General features: G+C 35.0%; 1 protein-coding gene across 1 annotated transcript in view; it reads left to right on the top strand.

Annotated features, from left to right (window-relative positions):
- PTPRQ (protein tyrosine phosphatase receptor type Q) overlaps positions 1–15,969 on the top strand; it is a 186,399-nt gene that overhangs the window by 54,719 nt on the left and 115,711 nt on the right. Inside the window, exons 19-21 of the mRNA XM_072973348.1 lie at positions 505–625; positions 13,554–13,714; positions 14,949–15,094. Coding sequence (XP_072829449.1) covers positions 505–625; positions 13,554–13,714; positions 14,949–15,094 — 428 coding nt within the window. The remainder of the gene's footprint in view (positions 1–504; positions 626–13,553; positions 13,715–14,948; positions 15,095–15,969) is intronic.

Here is a 15,969-nt window from a genome sequence, read left to right as displayed (position 1 = left end):
TGATACTCTTTTACAGTTTAATAACACAACTGAAATTGAATGCAGTTTTCTTTTGTGAGGTCAGTCATTTTAATTGCTTTCCCAATGTTATAATTTTCACTTTCTTCTTGTGATTTTTTTTCCTATTTTTTTTTATCGTTTGGGGAGCTCTTTTACTATGTATTATATTTATTCACCCCAATGGTTTTATTTTTATTAGAGGATGATAATTTACCAAGATGTACTTGAACAGTAGGTGAATCACAGTGACATACTCCTTGTTCTTTTTTCTCATGAAATATTTTTTTCCATTGAATCACAGAAACAGATGTGCTAACACCACCGTGCAAAATCTTCTTTTATCATCTCATTTTGAAAGTAAACAGTCTCTCAGGCCCACAAAAAAGGGCACTTTACCCCATTCATTTGCCAGAAAGTTCATGATAAAAGTTTTGTACATTTCCATTTTAACTTTTCCTTATATACGTTTAATACAGTGCATTTTTCTATACCTTAACTTTTCAGCTCCTGATTCTCCCCCACAAGACTTCTCTGTAAAACAGTTGTCTGGTGTCACGGTGAAGTTGTCATGGCAACCACCCCTGGAGCCAAATGGAATTATCCTCTATTACACAGTTTATGTCTGGTAAGAATTTTTTTCTTTTTTGGAAATAGTTCTGAGAACAAGTACTAATCTGTAACATAATAGGAATGCAGTTTTAAAATTTCAGATTGTGATGCTACATTAGGAATCCGATTATTAATAGTCTAGTTAATATACCGTTAGTAAGAAACAACTTTTTCCCATATAATATAGAGGTCTATGCATAGTCAAATGATATTAATTTTGTAACCAAAAACAAAAAAACTATGTATTATGTATAATTACACTAAATTTCTGCTCTTTAAAGTCATAAACTGGTCAACTTATGTGACTACAAGTCTGTAATCTAAAACGCTTTCAGTTTTACTCAAATAGCCTCAATGCCACTGCTTTTTTAAGTTTCCTTGGACAGAAAAATTTAAACTAAAATTTAACTAAAAAAATTTCTTCAGTAATCTGTTACTTAACGCCAGTTTTCCATTGAAATGTAAGCAGCGTATTTATTTTTGTCTGATCACCTTTGCCCTAATTACCTATTTATGTAAGTAGTTGTGAAAAAGACGAAATCCTATAGTGCTTCTCATATCAATTAGCAACATGGCTCTACTGCTTCCTGAAAACTCAGTAGATAAAAATCTCCCTATAAATCCTCTTGATAAGATTCACTAGTTATTTATTTCCTAGTGTGTGTTAAATATTTCAACTCAGAAAGTACAATTTACATGATGCTTTATAGAAGATAGGTATTTCTTACTTTTATATTCCTGATTTGGAAGATCCAACATGGAGTGGGAGGCTACAACGTTTTGAAGTCTCCTGTTCTCTTTCCTAAATTGTTTCTTTCCCCAAACCCTGTTGAAGCCCTTTGCTCACTGCTCTTTAGGACTACACTCCCTGTGTTCTTCATTGCCTGATTTCTAGTCACTTTGCCTACCTTTGGCAAAACTGGGAGTGACATGAGAGATATTAGTGGGAAAAGGAGAGTGGGAAGAAGGTAACCATTCCCCTCTGTTACCCTATTTGTTCATTAATCTCTTCAGTTTTTCATTTCATCATTCAAGATATTGAGAGAAAACCTATGTACCTGTGAACAAGACACACATCAGACCCCTGCCCTCAAGGAACTTACATTCTAAAGAGATAAGTAGATTATATATCCATAAATAAACAGATGAGGGGAAGTCAGGGGAGAGGGGGCTACTTTTGGTGGAATGCTTTGGAAGTCCTCTGATGAAATGGCATTGAGTTGTGATCTAGATGACAAGAAGGAGCTTCTTGTCATGTGAAGATCTGCAGGAGGAAGAGCATCCACTGACAGGCTCTGTAGAGAAACACATTTGTCATTTTGAAGACCAGAGAGGTCAGTGTTGGTGGGAGTTAGAGGAGAGCTGTATTGGAGGGTAGGAGTCAGACAAAGGTCAGGGCTAAGCCATCCTAAGGAGTTGGTTTTCATTTCAAATGTAATGGAAGTTATTCAAGAATTTTAAGACCTTGGGAAAATTGTAGGGGGCAAAATTGTTAGCAAGGATACTAGGTAGGAGGTTATTTTAGTAATCTGGGCAATAAATGATACTGGGATAAAGGAGAGAAGTGGGAAGCTTTTCATTACATTAAGAAAGAAGAATTGACAGGACTTGGTGATGGATTTGCTGTGGGATCAAAAAGGAGAAATGAGTCAATGATGACATCTAAATTTTTTTCCATTATGTATTATTACAAGATATTGAATATAGTTCACTGTGCTATACAGTTGGTCCTTGTTGTTTATCTCTTTTACTTATAGTATGCTTATCTACTGATCTCAAACTCCTAATGCATTCCTCCACCCCCCTTTCCTCTTCAGTAACCATAAGATTGTTTTCTATGTGTGTGAGTCTGTTTCTGTGTTGTGAATGAGTTCATTTGCATCATTTTTTTAGATTCCATAAATAAGTGATATCATATGATATTTGTCTTTCTGTATCTAACTTACTTCACTTAGTATGATAATCTCTAGGTCCATTCATGTTGCTGCAGATGGCATTATTTCATTCTTTTTATGGCTAAGTAGTATTCTTCTGTGTGTGTGTGTGTGTACGTGTACATGTACACACCACATCTTCTTTATCCATCTGTCTGTTGATGGACACATAGGTTGCTTCCGTGTGTTGGCTGTTGTAAATAGTGCTGCTATGAACATTGGGATGTATGTCTTTTTAAATTAGAGTTTTCTCCAGATACATGCCCAGGAGTGGAATTGCTGGATCATGTGGTAACTCTGTTTTTAGTTTAAGGAACCTCCATACTGCTTTCCATAGTGGCTGCACCAATTTACATTCGTACCAACAGTGTAGGAGGGTTCCCTTTTCTCCACACTCTCTTCAGCATTTATTATTTGTAGACTTCTTGATTATGGCCTTTCTGACTGGTGTGAGGTGATGCCTCATTGTAGTAATTAGTAATGTTGAACATCTTTTTGTGTGCCTGTTGGCCATCTGTATGTCTTTGAAGAAATGTCTATTTAGGCCTTCTACACATTTTTCAATGGGTTTTTTTTTTCTTTTTTATATTGAGTTGTATGAGCTGTTTGTATATTTTGGAAATTAAGCTCTCATTGGTTGCATCATTTGTGAATATTTTCTTCCATTCTGTAGGTTCTCTTTTTGTTGTATTTGGTTTCCTTTGCTGTGCAAAAGCTTATAAGCTTAATTAGGTCCCATTTGTTTATTTTTGTTTTTCTTATTTTGCCTTTTGTGACTGACCTAAGAAAATATTTCTACAATTTATGTCAGAGAATGTTTTGCCTATATTCTCTTCTAGAAGTTTTATGGTGTCATGTCCTATAGTGAAGTCTTTAAGCCATTTTGAGTTTATTTTTGTGTATGGTGTGCGGGAGTGTTCTAACTTCATTGATTTACATGCTTCTGTCCAGCTTTCCTAACACCACTTGCTGAAGAGATTGTCTGTTCCGCTTTGTATATTCTTGCCTCCTTTGTCAAAGATTAATTGATCAGAGGTGTGTGGATTTGTTTCCAGGCTCCCTGTTCTGTTGCATTGATCCATATGTCTGTAGTATTGTCTGAAATCTGGGAAGGTTCTGCCTCCAGCTTTGTTTTTTTTCTTCAGGATTGCTTTGGCAATTCTGAGTCTTTTGTGGTTCCATATAAATTTTAGGATTATTTTTTCTAGTTCTGTGAAAAATGTCCTGGGTAATTTGATAGGAATAGCATTAAATCTGTAGATTGGTATGAGTAGTATGGCCATTTTTACAATATTAATTCTTCCAATCCAAGAGCATGGGCTATCTTTCCATTTCTTTGAATCATCTTCAGTTTCCTTTTTCAGTATTTTATAGTGTTCAGAGTATGGATGACATCTAGATTTTTGAATCAAGGGTGATGACTCTGAGATTTTTGATACCCTTTTGCTGAGGTAGGGAAAAATGAAGAAAGTTAATGAAAATGAGAATCAGGACTTTTCTTGCTGGCGTTTCCAGCCCTACACTGTGAGAACAGTGTCATTACTGTATACAGTGATCGTGTTGTGTAAGTTCAACTCCCCAATAGTACGTTTCCTCTCCTCTTTCAGGGAGTCTCCCTTTTCTGTCTCACTTCCTAAGATGGATTCTTGATACAGAGGCAGCCCACTGAAAGCAGGGTGAGGAGATCTCAAGTCTGTGATGCTGTGGTTCGTCTCACCTGGCTTTTTGGGAATCTTTCTGGTGCTTACCTTTTATCCTAGCTTCTAGTTTGAAGGGTTTTATTTTCTGTTTGAAACTTGATCCAACCTCAGGCTTATTCTAGTGCCCTGGCTCTTAGTCTGAATCAACCCTCTCAACCCTCAGGTAGCTCATGCTCTAGGTTGTTTTCTTTTACCCAGTTTTTCACTTGAAGACTGGGAAGGTGACCTCCACATCCTTCCCTAGCTCTGGATGGTCTGCTAGAAGAGCCCTTAGATCTTACTGGACATGGTGCCATATTGAGGATGGAGATTTTCTAAGAGGCTTTTCATTTTCCTCTCCATCCTGAGAAGGAGCAAGCCCTCCACACTTTGATTTCCTTCACAAACCTATTGGGGGTGTTTTCATCACTCTACCCTCACCTAAATATCCAAGGACACTCCAGTCTGACTGCTTTGTCCTCTTCTTTCTCTCTCGTTTTCTTATTAGCACAGAACTTTTTCTTTTCTTGACTAATGAAAGCCCCTTTCTTGACTTGTACAACTTTAATGTCCCAAATCATGAAAAATTGACTTTCCATGTGGAAAACACTTGTTCCTCAACAGAACTTGGCTTTAGTTCACACACACACACACACACACACATACACACACACAAACCCACACCACATGTAGCGAGGGAGAGGGTAAGAGAAGAGAGAGATGGTGAGAGAAGAGAGAGAGTGAGAGCGAGATCCTATCTGCTTCAAGATCTACTTTGTTTGTTTTAGGGGGAAGTAATTAGGTATTTATTTATTTATTTATTTACTCATTTATTTATATGGAGGTACCAGGGATTGAACCCGGGTCCTCATGCATGCTAAGCATGTGCTGCACCACTGAGCCATACCCTCCCTTCCAAGATCTACTTCATTCACTGCTGTATCTGGAACAGAAAACTACCTGGCTCATAACTGAAATTAAGTATTTGTTGAATGGATGCATTCAACTTTATTATTATTGATATTAAAATTTTAACTAAGAACATATTTCTAGAGTTAAAAATTTAATATCGACTTTTTCTCTTCACACTTCTAGCTTCTGAGTAGTGGTGCTTTTCCAGACAATGGATGCCTCAGGTTGAATAAATAAGGACATAAAAAGAAAGAACAAAAAAGGAAAAACACCTTAACATGTTCAAGAATATTATCTATAATAGCCTGAAATATATATTAATGATAATAAAGTATATACAGTGATATTGTAAAATTCCCAGCATCTTCTTACTGTTGGAAGCTTTAGCCACTGTAATTAAAGGGATAGTCATAATCCTGGGTTCTTTCATACCACTATCACTAATTCCTACTGCTTTTTTGGAACTCCTGCTGGCTCACTTTTTTTGGGGGGAGGATAGAAGGCATGTATCATGATACAATGCACATGCATTTTGAGTCAGAGAGACATAGGTTTGAATCGTGGGTCTGCCACTCAATTATCTATGTGATTTTCTTAAAATACTGTATAAGTAGTGGCTATCTTTATTAACAAGATTCCTATTTCAGGGGTTCACATTTCTCTCCTAAATCTCAATTTCCATCATTTTAGTTTCTTTCAGTAATTACCAAATTCTTTTAAAAACAACACTTTGGTATATTTGCTATTTTCAATATGTCTGCAAATTGCCTATTTTATGTGATATACTGGGTGACTTCTCTGTCATGAGTATTTCTTTATAAAATAGCTTATGAGGATTACTGTGCAATCATTTTATAACCACTACTGTGTGAGTCACATTTAATTTGTAGACAGTGTGTTCAGAAATCTGTTTCCACCTACTGCATTTTAAAACAATATTTCTTTCTAAAGTTTGCTTTGTGAAAAAAAATTTGTCATCTAAGTAGCATATTTCCCTCAGTTATATTCATAAAGTCTGTTTGTATGTTTTCAAATGAGAAACAATCCTTGCATTCTTAGGCCACCACCATTAAATAAATGAATTTCTACTAGAGCCCTCTAAGCTTATTTTTTTTAAATACAGTTTGGATTGAGGTATGATATTCTAGTAAACTGATATACAACTTCTTTATTTTATAGTTGAATTCAACTTGGATTTGCTCAGCAATTTTCCTTTAGTAAAATTTAACAGTAGTTTTCTTCCTTGTTTATAAAACTTCTAAGCAAATGGCCCATAAGATGTGGCTAGAAGACTGAGGATGAAAATCATGCTGAAAATTCTAGCTTATATATAAATCTTGGCTTTTAAATGTTTCTCAGTTTTCTTAGTAGCCATTATGAGAAGTAATTCTGAATTGGTCAGTCTGACAAATGTTTATTAAACTCTGTGGGGAGTTAAAAATGTATAGAACCTTAAAATGGTTGTAGACTAATTGGAGATAAAATATGCTCATGTGAAAAAAATTTTAAGCACTGCTAAGCAATATGTTAGGAACTAGAAAGAATTCAATACCAGCTCTTTATTAAATGTCATTGGTCAAATAATTTCCCCTGTAACATAAAGGCTTACCTTTGGAAATGGGTTTCAGTATACTAAAAAGATATGCTTAGTCCTTTTTTTTTTCCCAGTTTGCTAAAAGATTTTGACTCTATTAAAACTACAGTTTGAACATATGATATAAATCAATAATTAGAATGGAAAGGGGGTCATTTCAAATTTCATGAATTTACTTCCCATTTTGGAATGAAGGTGGTAAAGACAGGTTGATAAGTCAGGAGAACATCTTCAGTGGGAACGGGATATGAAGGTTTGGAGGCAGCTTGAATGAACTGTGTCAAGAAGTTTGTACATAGGTTTGTAGAAATGAAATAGTGGGGCCAGATTAGAATGGTGGGAGAAACAAACACAGATAGGAGGAGTGGTTGAGTCCAAGAGTGCTCTTGATTGTTTAACTTGATGTTTCTAATGAGATGTTAAGAGCTCTGTCTCAATTCTTTCTTGCTGATCAATTTCATGAATGACTCAGATGAAGCTTGGATCCTGAGGTGACAAACAGACTATCTGTGGGCCACCTCGGCTTTGCTGGCCCAGCAGACTGTTAATACGTTCTAAATAAAGTTCTGACAGCATTTAAAAATTATTAACTATCTAGTGAAACTTCAATTTTCTTTGTTTCTTACAAAGATCAGAATATTTCTGACATATTTCTCATAAGAATCAGCTGTAGTTAAATAGAGCCTGTCTTTAGATGGAGCATTTGCTTTGCAGTTTACCTCAGTTGCCACCACAGGTCTATTTTAAGTTCAGGATTTTTTAGTCCTTTATTTTGCCTGTGTGGATCTTGAGTTTTTATATCTTAAATTTAAGAGGTCATTTTTTTTAAAAAATCACATTTTTGAAATGTACAAAGTTAGGAGGGATTGTGATTGGGGAACAAAACATTTTGGAGAGGTAAAGAAATGGGCTCAAGAGAGATAGTTAGCATTTTGGGACAAAATGTGTTTAGCTTCTTACCTAAATTTTCTTATTTGTTTTTCACAACAATACTAAAAAGTGAAGAATATTATCACCATTTTATAGTTGTGGAAACCAAGTCTTGATGAAGTTAAGGAGCTGCTTAAGGTTACAGACCTAGAAGATGACAGAGTCATAACCAGATGTGGTTTACTCCAAATCATGCTTTTCTCAAATCACTAGGAATAAGTGTTATAATCTGCCTTTGTTCTGAAAACTCAGCTGTATGCTTTTAGAAATAGGGATGTCTTAGTTTTATAACAGCATTTGTAATAAAGACTGATGGAGTGGGGTGGAGTAGAGCATGTGCTTGGCATGAACATGGTCCTAAGTTCAATATCCAGTGCCTCTGTTAAGGGGAAAAAAACACTGATGAAGTTATAATAAATTAAACTTATTGCATCAACTCATCTGGCATAGTTCTACCAAAAAAAAATCACTGGCTTAATACTGGTTTACATTAGTTGATAGACTTTATCCATCACGAGAGAATAACTATATTGGTGCATGCACAAATCAGTTGGACTACTGGTCCCCACAGTTTAAATACTAAATGGACAAAGTGAGCTTACCCAGGGAGGAGCGATGATGATGGTGGAAATACTCAGGATCAAGGCATATGAGAAACTGTTGAAGAATGGGAATATGTGTTAAGATTCTTTCAGCTTCCAGTGATCGGGCCCAACCTAAATTGGCTTAAGCAAAATATTGACACATTTAGCTGAAAAGTCCAGGGGTGTACTAACTGGATGTAGGAACTCAAATAATTTTATCAAGTGTGGTTAACAGCAAGAAGCTTGGTGTGGGCAACAGCAAGATGGCCCTGTGCCTTGAATAATAACGGTACAGGAAGAAAGTGGAAAGAAATGAAACTGGAGTGGGGGCAGGCCAGATACACGGAGACTTGAGGCTTAAATAAGGATTAGTCTATCTGTCTGTCTGACTATCTGGAGAGAGAGAGAGAGAGAATGAATCCCAGTATTGCAAGGGATTTTTAATTTTTATTTTTATCATTTACCCAAAGATCACACCCTGGAGAAAACACTCAAAGGAATTTTCCATTACTCTTGGAATAGAATCTGAGCTCTTTATTCTGCCCTGAGGGATTTTGTCCATTCTCAGGAGATGAAATCTTTCTCCTCCAGCTGAAGTACAATCCCTCCTCCTGTCTTCTGGGCACTAATTCCTTATGTTTGCTTCATGACCATGGTTGATAAGTGTATAAGTGAGCTTCAAACTCATTCTCCTTAGTGGCCTTTCATTCTAACCTTATAAATGTGTCTTTTCTGCTAAAGGCTAACAAGCAAAACAAAGTTAAGCCAAATCAAACGAAATCAACCAGCCAACCAAATGATGACAGTAGAAACAAGAGTAACAACTATTTCAACTTTCTGTAAGAGTCTAGAAAAGCTTTAGGATCATAGAATGTGCAACTATTTATGCCTTGCTAGTTTGGGGTTGTTTGATACATAATTATGAAGTTACTGGTACTGTCCAGCTTTGCAGAGTAAATATTCTAGAGTAACTGCACCATAGAAGACTAGTTTACTTGTAGTCGGAAAATTAGTGAAATTGCTTGTTCATATGTAGGAGAGAATGATTTGATAGAGTCAACGAAATGGATGTTGAGATTATTTTGAGGGGCAGTATATACTGAGTGAAAGGATTAACATAGAATATTTAGATAAAAGCAGATTAAAGTTTTGAAAATAAATTGATAGGAATGAACAGGAATGGTATATCATCAAATTAGGTTGTCCACATGGAACAAAATATCAGATGATGAAAATTAGAATTAAGACCATGACCTTTCGAAGAATCTCAGACCTTGTGTAGAAAACTGTTCATGTTCATATTTGGGGAAATGGAGAAATGGAACTTTTGTTTAAGTCTTTCCGTATGGTTTTGGTATTCATGATTCCTCATGGGCAATTATTGCTTAGCATAGTCTTGACATGATAAGAAATGAACAGAGAAATTGGTTAAGCAAAGCAGAAAAACTACTCTTAAGCTCTAGAATTTTCTTTATGTCCTAGATGTCAAAATGTGGTCTATCTTTTGGGGAAAAAAATATAGATTAACTAGGAAATAACCTCCCCTTAAAGATTCCATTAATTTCATCCCAAGACATTCTTGGGGTAACCAATGAGTTTAGACAAATAGAAAAACTCCATCTTATATTAATTCAAATGACTTTGAAATTATTTGGAATAATTTTGATTTCTTAAATTCAGAAAGGCTTTTAAAATGGTGTAATGAATTTCTAGAATTAAATCAGTAAAATGATTACACTGAGGACTTCCTCCACCCCGAGTTTTTTTTTTTTTTCCCCCTCAGTTTGAAAATGTGCACTGCTTGGAAGGTTTGGCTGATATAGAAAGTTACCTACTCGACACGTTAAGTGTTGTGTGATATTTCTATTCCTTCCATTTCCACACAGTTTGTGACTTCGGATATGTGACAGTTAGACCTACTTTGTCAAGTAGACTGTCTCTTCCTCTCCCTTTCTCACTCAGCTCCCTATTTTACTCACAGATCTCACAGACCAGCGCTCTAGTAAGCAATTTATTGCATCTCTGGGGCTGTACTTTATTCTCTTCTACTTTTTGGTCACAATTAATTTCCTTGCTCATCTCTTTCTCTTCTTCTTTGCTTTTGGACACTAGGAGGAAAAAGTTACTGTCCTTAAGGGGATCACACCGTTATTAAGGAATTGTATTGTAATTATTTACTGCTTTGTCTCTCTGTGTTGAGGGTAGAGCCTGGCTCTTTCTCATTTATGCCTAGCATAGTTCCTGACATAAAATAAATGCTGAATAAATTTTGTTGACTATTGATTGAAGACATCATCACTAAATTCAGAAGGGGTGGGGAAAGTATCTGTCTGTCTTCACTTGCAGCACTGTCTAAAAAACAGTGCCCCCTTAACTTCCATATATATTGCTCTCTGTTTAAAAGACTAAAATAAAATATAGAAAAGAAATTGTGTGAATAAGTTATTCCAAAAATTGGACTGCAAGTGACCAATAAGAAGACATTCTATTTCACTCATTGTCAGATGTGCAAATTAATGTTTTTGGTCCATTAAATTCGCAGTAATTAAGAAGATTAATATCCAGACTAATAATGAGAGTTTACACATATTGTTGTTGTGACTCCAAGTTATAATAATATATAATTTGGAGCTGTAATTATTTTGGAAGAGTTATCTTTAAAATAAAATTTTTTAAAAATTTGATTCAATCATAGTATTGGGAATTTAATCTGCAGAAATGGAAGTATCATTATGAAAAGCTATTTGAGTTAAGGATGATTATTGCATCTTTGTTAGTAATAACTAAAGAAAGAAAAAAGGGAAAGAAACAACCTAAATGTTACTTTATAGAAAGAAGGCTAAATAACTACGATATGTCCTAATTAACTACAAAAAAAAACCCTGCATATAGATCATTGTTATTAACATGATGAAAGAAAAAACCTAGATATAGAATATATAGTTTTATAAATGGAAACAAAACACTATAATGATACATATAATAATCCTATTATAATATTTTTAGACTAGTGAGAACAAACAGATTTTAAAAATAAACCAGCTGAACTAAATTCGGAGTAACAACTGATTATTGCAGGGTCAAAGTTGGGTTTCTCATGCAGGAGGGATTGTGACCCCTCTGAGCCATAGGACTGCTCATGAGATGGCTCTTCAGAGAGTAGAGCGCTCAGGCCTCAGTCCACAGGTTTGTATGTGTTTCCTCCAATCTGGCAACAGCATAAGAACAAGGAGGATGGGGTCAGGTCCTCGGGGACAGCATCACTTCTCTCTCCTTTTCCTTCTTCTGGGTTCTCAGTTTTAATGCAAACCATCTCTTACATGCCTAAGATACATTCTGAACTTGTTCGGAAGTTGAAGCTTCAGGTGAAGTTTATTTACGCTCAGATATTTTTCTACCATAATTATCAACGTAGCCACAATTCTAAACTCTGAAATAGAAATAAACTCAAGGTGCTTTTTGTGTTTGTCTCTGGAGATAAACCAGGGTAGACGTGGAAACTGTATCTGTATATGCTGAGGTGACCTGTTGAGTCTGTGGTTCCAACAATTTGTAGAGACTGTCTTCTTTTTACTGAAATATGGAGATATATAAGACAGAATTTATGTTGGACCTGCATTTGCGAGGTAATTGCCTTGATTCTGCATTACCTATGGAACATAATTGGGATTTTTCCTATTGTAGGCAGATACTTATCTGCAACATTTTGCCGTGAAGATCAGGGCAAGAAAGCAGGGATGCAAAGCAGCAGAGAGTATAGTCTGCTTGAAAAGACATTTTAAAAATAGATATAATGCAGTTAGATTGCCTTAGCTAATTTCATAGCTTTAGAGATCTGAATTGGATTAACTATATTATAGTGTTCCAATCACCTGTGACCAGTGACAGGAGTATGGAATTGGGCAAAGTTTCTATGACAAGGCGTCTTTCTCAGATTAATGGCCTAAAAGCCACAGTAGTAAGAGTTTTAAAAGCTCCTCTCCTGTAGTCTCAGCAAAGTCAAAGAAAGTTCTCCCCACTGCTTCTGAAAAAGGATGTCTGATGAAACTGTTTCAAATTACTGAATAGCCAGGCTAATCCTGCCTGTCTCCAGTCGCTCACTCTGAATCCGTGTTTTTCTCACTATGGGAAGCTTTCTAACTATTTTTCAGATAACCACACTTGTATTTGGAGTGATTTGATGCTTTTGTAAGACCATGGCTGAAATGTATCTCTTTGTGAATATCCTTAATTCACTTAAAATCTGTTATTCCCCTTAATGATCCAAGAATTCAAATATTTCAGTGGTAAAGAAAGAGCATTTTATGTTCAGGGGGAATATCCATTTACTTCTTGGATGCCTTATGTTTCTAAAGAAGGAAAATAAATGAGATCACATAAGGCGTGTATCTTTTCTCTGGTATCAGTCATATTTCCTTATCTGGATTCTTTAATCATGTATTGCTCTTAAAACCTAAACTTGTTTTGAAAATTTACAGTTTTCAGTACCATTTTAAACATTTTATTCTTTAGATTCTAATCTATACCCAATTCTATGGACACTGAGATAACTGGACTGAAATTAATTGTAGAGCTATGTTGTTTAGCAACACTTTGCCCTAGACATCCCCCCTTCCCCGGGATTTTGGTACTTACTTGGAGAATTTTGAGTCAGTATTTTCTTATCTGAAGTGATATTTTAAACAGAGTTAAGATTTTGAGTAAGCAATGTGAGCTCTACTTTTTTCTTTCCTATATGTAATTCGTATCTTACTTTAAATCTTGTTTTCTAATTAAATAGATAAAAGATAACCCACAGACTCATTATTTTAGATATTACTATTCAGGTATTTACCATTTGTTTATTTGAATTAGTCTGAAATAAATGTTACTTTGTACAGTATATATAAAATAAGTTTGATAAATACATGGTATAAATGAGATTTTGCCAATACTTCAGAAGAACAAATATTTGAGCAACTAAAACACTGGTATGAAAAGAGATGCTGTAATTACTTTGAATACACAGAATTCCTAGAGACCCATTAAAATCAGTCCAAGCAAACTGTGGTATGAACATCCTATTAACACTTGGTTGAATCACTGAATATACTTGGAAACAAAAGAATTTTATTTATTGAATTATTCTGAAATTGACTGAAATGGACTCTTGTCAGCATTTCAGGGTAAGTGGCACCTTTATCCTGTTAGTCTGGATTAATAAGCATCTGTGCATAAATATTGCTTATTTTTAATGTACTTGTGCTCAAAATGTATACACAATGTTTATTATGAAGGGCAACTGGACAGATAACCATCTTTTTTCTCTTAGGGATAGATCATCATTAAAAACTCTCAATGTAACTGAAACATCATTAGAAGTTTCAGATTTGGACTATAACGTTGAATACAGTGCTTATGTAACAGCTAGCACCAGATTTGGTGATGGGAAGACAAGAAGCAATATCATTAACTTTCGAACACCTGAGGGAGGTGAGTTCTTATGGATATAGACCGAGTGAAACAATATCCTACTTAGAAAAAATGAATTAAATATAAAGATGTCTTATTAAACCCAGTATCTGTTATCATTACATGCAAAATTGCCTTTTGGTCACTTTCTAGCTGTGTGATGTTGGGAAAGTTAGTTAATCTCTCTGTGCCTCAATTGCCCATCTGTATTATGGAAACAATATGTTACCTACTTCACGGGGTCCATGTGAGGATTAGATGACTTTATATTTGTAAATGCACTCAGCACAGAACTCAACATTTGGTAAGTATTTTGTGTGTGTGTTAAATGGAATGAAATAAAACACACGAAGTCAGCTCTCTGCTTTGGTCCTCTATCATTCAAATTCTAAGTTAAATTAGAATTTTGTATTATATATCCCATATTGGAATCATGTTATAACATTGTTCATATCTAGGGCAGCAAGGATTTTTTAGATAAGTTAAATTAGAATTTTGTATTATATATCCCATATTGGAATCATGTTGTAACATTGTTCATATCTAGGGCAGCAAGGATTTTTTAGTACTAGGGTAGTGTTCTATGAGTCAGAAATCCACGTGCCCTGCATGGATACTGCTATGGTAGAGTGTTACGGGGATGGCCCCATGAGCCTTTTGGATTTCATTTCTGACTTTTAATTAGATATTATTCCTTTTTTTTTTAACATTTTTATTGAGTTATAGTCATTTTACAATGTTGTGTCAAATTCCAGTGTAGAGCACAATTTTTCAGTTATACATGAATATATATGTATTTGTCACATTTTTTTCCGCTGTGAGCTACCTTAAGATCTTGTATATATTTCCCTGTGCTATACAATATAGTCTTGTTTATCTGTTCTACATTTTGAAATCTCAGTATGTCCCTTCTCATCCTCCACCCCCTTGTATACAAATACAAGTTTGTATTCTATGTCTATGAATCTGTTTCTGTTTTGTATTTTTTGTTGTTTTTTTGTTTTTTTTTTAAGATTCCGCATATGAGCGATCTCATATGGTATTTTTCTTTCTCTTTCTGGCTTACTTCACTTAGAATGACATTCTCCAGGAACATCCATGCTGCTGCCAATAGTGTTATGTTGTCAAGATATTATTCCTAATTTGTTTTATTTAAACAATTATCATCATTTATCAAAGGCAGGTGACACTTGGAACACTTCAGACATTATTTGGAGACACAAGGTCAGTTTTTGTTCAATTGTTTGTTTTGTAGCACCCAGTGATCCTCCCAAAGATGTTCATTATGCAAACCTCAGTTCTTCATCAATAGTTCTTTCTTGGACACCTCCTTCAAAACCGAATGGGATTATACAACATTATTCTGTTTATTACAGAAATACTTCAGGCACTTTCATGCAGGTAAGACCTGAGCTTTCTCCTTGTTCTTTGTTTACATCCTTCTGCTCTGTTGATGATGACAAAGACTTGGCACAGCAGAAAAGTCTCTTATCTTACACTGAGAATAATGCATAAACATCTTATCAAACTCCCATCGACATAGAAAAAATGTGTCAGAGAAGTGTCAGATGCATTTTAATCTGTCTGTGCATAGACACACACACACACATTTCTGTGCTAGCTTCAAATGTGTTGCCAACAATGAAGCTGCCACTGTTTAAAACTTCTTTATATAAATATGAACCTCAATTCCACTTCTCCAACAAGTGTTCTCTAGCGGGGTGATGATTTCATTAATTTATCAGCTAAAAAAATTTCCTTTTGTTTGTATATATATAGTTTTCATGTTTGGATGTGCTTATGTGTTTTTCTTCAAATCTAAAAATGTTTTCAGTTGTTAGCAGGAGGGATTATATCATTATTATGATTGCTTAGTATCAGATGTAATGAAACTACTAGGAAGTGCAGTTGTGCTTATTTAACTTGAAGTTATAAGGTCACAGTTTGCAGATGGACACTTTCTGGGATAGGAACAATAATAATTATTAAAATAGCTAACGTGCATTTCATTTAGAGAAATATTTTTAATTTTTTCAGCAGAATTCCTTTTTTATCTGAATTAAATATTTCACAGAACTCTAATACATGAAAAGAATAAAATTAGAGTGGTTGTGATTAAATCAGACATGGAGAGAGCTGGAATATAATCTGGGAAACACTAATTTAGAAGAAATACTGCCACTTACAGAACATATACCTTGCGGATAGGAACTATTGACTGCATGTTGATTGACTCTGACTATTATTAACTCTTTGTATCCTTTTAAGCAGAAGGA

This window comes from Vicugna pacos, chromosome 12 (assembly GCF_048564905.1).
Source record: "Vicugna pacos chromosome 12, VicPac4, whole genome shotgun sequence".
NCBI lineage: Eukaryota > Metazoa > Chordata > Mammalia > Artiodactyla > Camelidae > Vicugna > Vicugna pacos.
Note: the sequence above shows the minus strand (reverse complement) of the source record. Positions and strands in the feature narration are given on the sequence as shown.